Source organism: Gavialis gangeticus, unplaced genomic scaffold, assembly GCF_001723915.1.
Source record: "Gavialis gangeticus isolate Ggan-Ray unplaced genomic scaffold, GavGan_comp1, whole genome shotgun sequence".
NCBI classification, from domain to species: domain Eukaryota; kingdom Metazoa; phylum Chordata; order Crocodylia; family Gavialidae; genus Gavialis; species Gavialis gangeticus.
In genome coordinates, this window is record NW_017729019.1 from 3,271,097 (window position 1) to 3,274,409 (window position 3,313).

The 3,313-nt window shown below is 43.0% G+C and overlaps 1 protein-coding gene across 1 annotated transcript in view; it reads right to left on the reverse strand.

Annotated features, from left to right (window-relative positions):
- Window positions 1–3,313, reverse strand: part of IPO9 (importin 9) — an 81,930-nt gene that overhangs the window by 12,432 nt on the left and 66,185 nt on the right. Inside the window, exon 19 of the mRNA XM_019513826.1 lies at window positions 2,571–2,737. Coding sequence (XP_019369371.1) covers window positions 2,571–2,737 — 167 coding nt within the window. The remainder of the gene's footprint in view (window positions 1–2,570; window positions 2,738–3,313) is intronic.

Below are 3,313 nucleotides of genomic sequence, written 5' to 3' on the forward strand. Positions count from 1 at the left end.
GATGATGAATGGTGGAGATGTACTAAAGGCACACAAAAGAAAAGAACAGGTAAGAGAAAATAGCTACAGGGTATAAGTAATTTGATGGTGCTGAACACTTGTTTGGTGCTTTTCTTTCACATTATTTAAAGTGATCAGAGGAAGGGTACAGTAGTAAATAAATGCTTGCCTATCCTGTGCCTCCCAGCCATACAGTTTATCCAGTAAAAGATATCACCCACAAAAATCCTGGCTTCTCACATTTTTCCTGGACTATCATGGCTGTAACATCATCCCAACACTACCTAAAAATTACAGTAATTTGGCACATTCCAACCAAAATGGAAATAAAATTAGACAAACAACTAAATCTACAGTCAGAGCTGACCCAAGCAAGGTGCAGGGCCCAGGGCAAAGAAGCCCATTTGGGCCCCGGACATGAAGAAGCTGCTGCTGCCGCCAATGCCAGTGGCGGCGTCGGCAGGTGGGTAGCAAGTGGCTGGATGTGGAACCATCACTCTGCCCAGCTCTGCGCCACCACTGCTCTGTCCCACTCCACCGGGCCCCCTAAAGTGCAGGGTCCAGGGGAGTTGCCCCGATTCATGGCCCCCACTAGGGACAGATCTGTCTACAGTTTATTAGTGGCTTCCTGAGGGTAACAACTGGGCAGAAAAATCACATGCTGGGTAAAAACAGACTGCCTTTTTCCCCAAAGAAAAAGACTTTTGTCTTGATATCCTGCCCATTGTCCCACGTTAAGTACCTGTGAAGTATGCAAGATAAAATGTGCCTTAGAGTTTGGTTTATTCAAGTTAACTGCCAGAAGGGCAAAGTACCTAAAAAGTTATGCTGCTTTTGTCTCAGGTTGACTCAACCAGAGCCACCTCAAATGTAGCATCTGTTTTCATACTTGTTCAGACACTAGCATTTATATGAAGCCTTCTCCTCTCACTCTATGCCCAAAATCTTGTAGACTTCTTAAAAGAGAAAACAGTAAAATCCTCATTTCCCCAGAGACCTTTGCAGGCAGCCCTGACACCACAAAGCTTAAGGTCCCCTGCCTTCCCCTCATTTTTCCACAGTGATTCTCTCTCATCCCCTTACTAGTAAAAAGGGAACTTTATGGTGACCCAAGCCTGTCCCTTAGCTCATACCTTCTGTACCCTAACAACTTGAACACCTTCTTTTCCCAAGGCTCAAAGTGCCATTCCTGAACCTTGGCTGCCTTTCCAACTATAATCTCATCTCTTACTTTATATCACAAGATATCAAAAGCATTCAATTACATTGTGCCCTTCTCCGCATCTCTGCTGTTTCTACTATTGTTATATTGTTTAATATTGCTCGATACCTTTCCTGATATATTAAGCAGTGTTTTGACATACTGGGTAAAATTTTCAAAAGCACGTAAACTACTTATGGGCATGTCTCTTTTCAAAAGTTATTCTGGCACTCTGAAAATTGGGTCCTATTGAATTCCAATAAAACTGTGGGTTCCTAGAAGACAGGGTCATTTTTGGGGCTTGGATATATTAGCAAGTGCTACCCCTGCACGTTTGCAGCGCCACATACTGCACAGTCTGGTGTTTTCCGTGCTGCAAAAGCATACTGCCCAAGCATGCACTGGGCCAGGTTTTTTTTTTCCTGCAGGTTTTTGTTTTTTTGACCCCTGGATATCCAGCAGTCAAGAAAAAAAAAAAAAAAAAACTGCGGGGGAAAAAAGGAGCAACACACACTTGGACAGTGCATGCTGCTAAGAAGCAGAGCTGGGCCACCTGGAACCGCCAGCCAGGCTCCACACAGCAGAATAGTCATGGTTGAAGCCCCAGGAGGCCCCCAGAACCCCAGGTAAGGCTGCTGCGGCAACAGAGGGGCACAGAATTGAAGAAATCAGCTTGAATTTAAACAGCATGTCAGTGGCAGAATGGCACCGTGACACTGCACCGTGACTCTTGCACCAGGGCTCACCCACTACAACAAACAGCCTCCTACTCTACCCATGTACTTATCAAATTTACAGTATTAATGAAATAAAACACAGAAAAAAACTAAAGCAAGGTGACAACACACTTAAAATTCCCAAATATGGGACCAAACACTAATGCACTAGAAAGGCACTTAACTTTTTATAAAATGCTACAGAGGCAACTACGGAGAGTATTATTTCAGTTGATCTGCCACTTTCCCTTACTGGTGGTCTGGATCACACTTGAAATATCACTGTATACAGTGCTTTAAAACTGTAAAGCACCGTATAAAATGCTAATCAACATCTCTATAAGAGTAGCACTCACCAACTCTTACATTTTATATTCCTCACGGATCCTTTCCTAAGCATTTTTTTCTAGTACATTCTCTACTTATTCATTAAGGCAGGGGCTCTGTCCCAGCACAGAAAAGATCAAGCAGTAAACAGAAAAAATACCCTTAAAGTTTCCAGTTCTGCAACTGTGGCCCTCTCTCTCCACTTACTAAGGTGCTGTTCAGTGCAGCCTGACAAAGAAGGAAGAGATTTCAGTCCAGCATTGAGATAAGGTATGACCCTTGTTCCATGCAGATTACAGTTTATTCCAGTTTATACAATGCCTTACCTGACCTTGCCTTCGTATTGTCCATAAAACAAGTGCTGGCGACTCATCCATTCAGCCATTACAAATTCTAAGGCAGGCTTGCCAGTTGGCCCAGGGAGACTACACAGGAACTCTAGAAGTGGCTCCAGCTGAGAGTGAACCAGGTGAGCAAATACCATGATCAAAGACTACAAAAGAAAAAAAGAACACTAAATGTATATATTTAAGAGCCTGAAATGCTTTACAAAGCACAAAGATAAAGTGGGGGCATGTTTTTGACAAAGCACTGTCTGAAAGCATTGTGGGCTTAACACTAGAAGGTGGAACCAGGCAAAACAAAAATCCCTTAGGAAAATAGTTCACTAAGTAGGAAAGCAATTGCATTCCAGTGGGTGCAGATGTCTTTAGAGTAGCGCACAAGCATGGCATAGATTCTCAGGATGCCAGCCTGAAAATGCATTACACAAAATCAAAGGGATACACAAGACAAGAAGATCAAAATAGAACATATTTCCATCCATCCCATTTCATGAGAAGGGATGGGATTTTGCCAGTAACCAGTGCTGCTGCCAAGCAATGGCAAACATTTTTCAGCTTTCTAAGAAGGAACATTTCACCCTCCTGCTGCATTTCAGGGTACTCTACCACACAAGTATTGCCTTTTCCTCTGTGGGGCTGCCTACCTTCAAACACATCTAGCACATTCTAGGTTAAGAGGCCTGGCACACACACACACACAAAAAAAAAAAAAAAAAAAAAAAAAA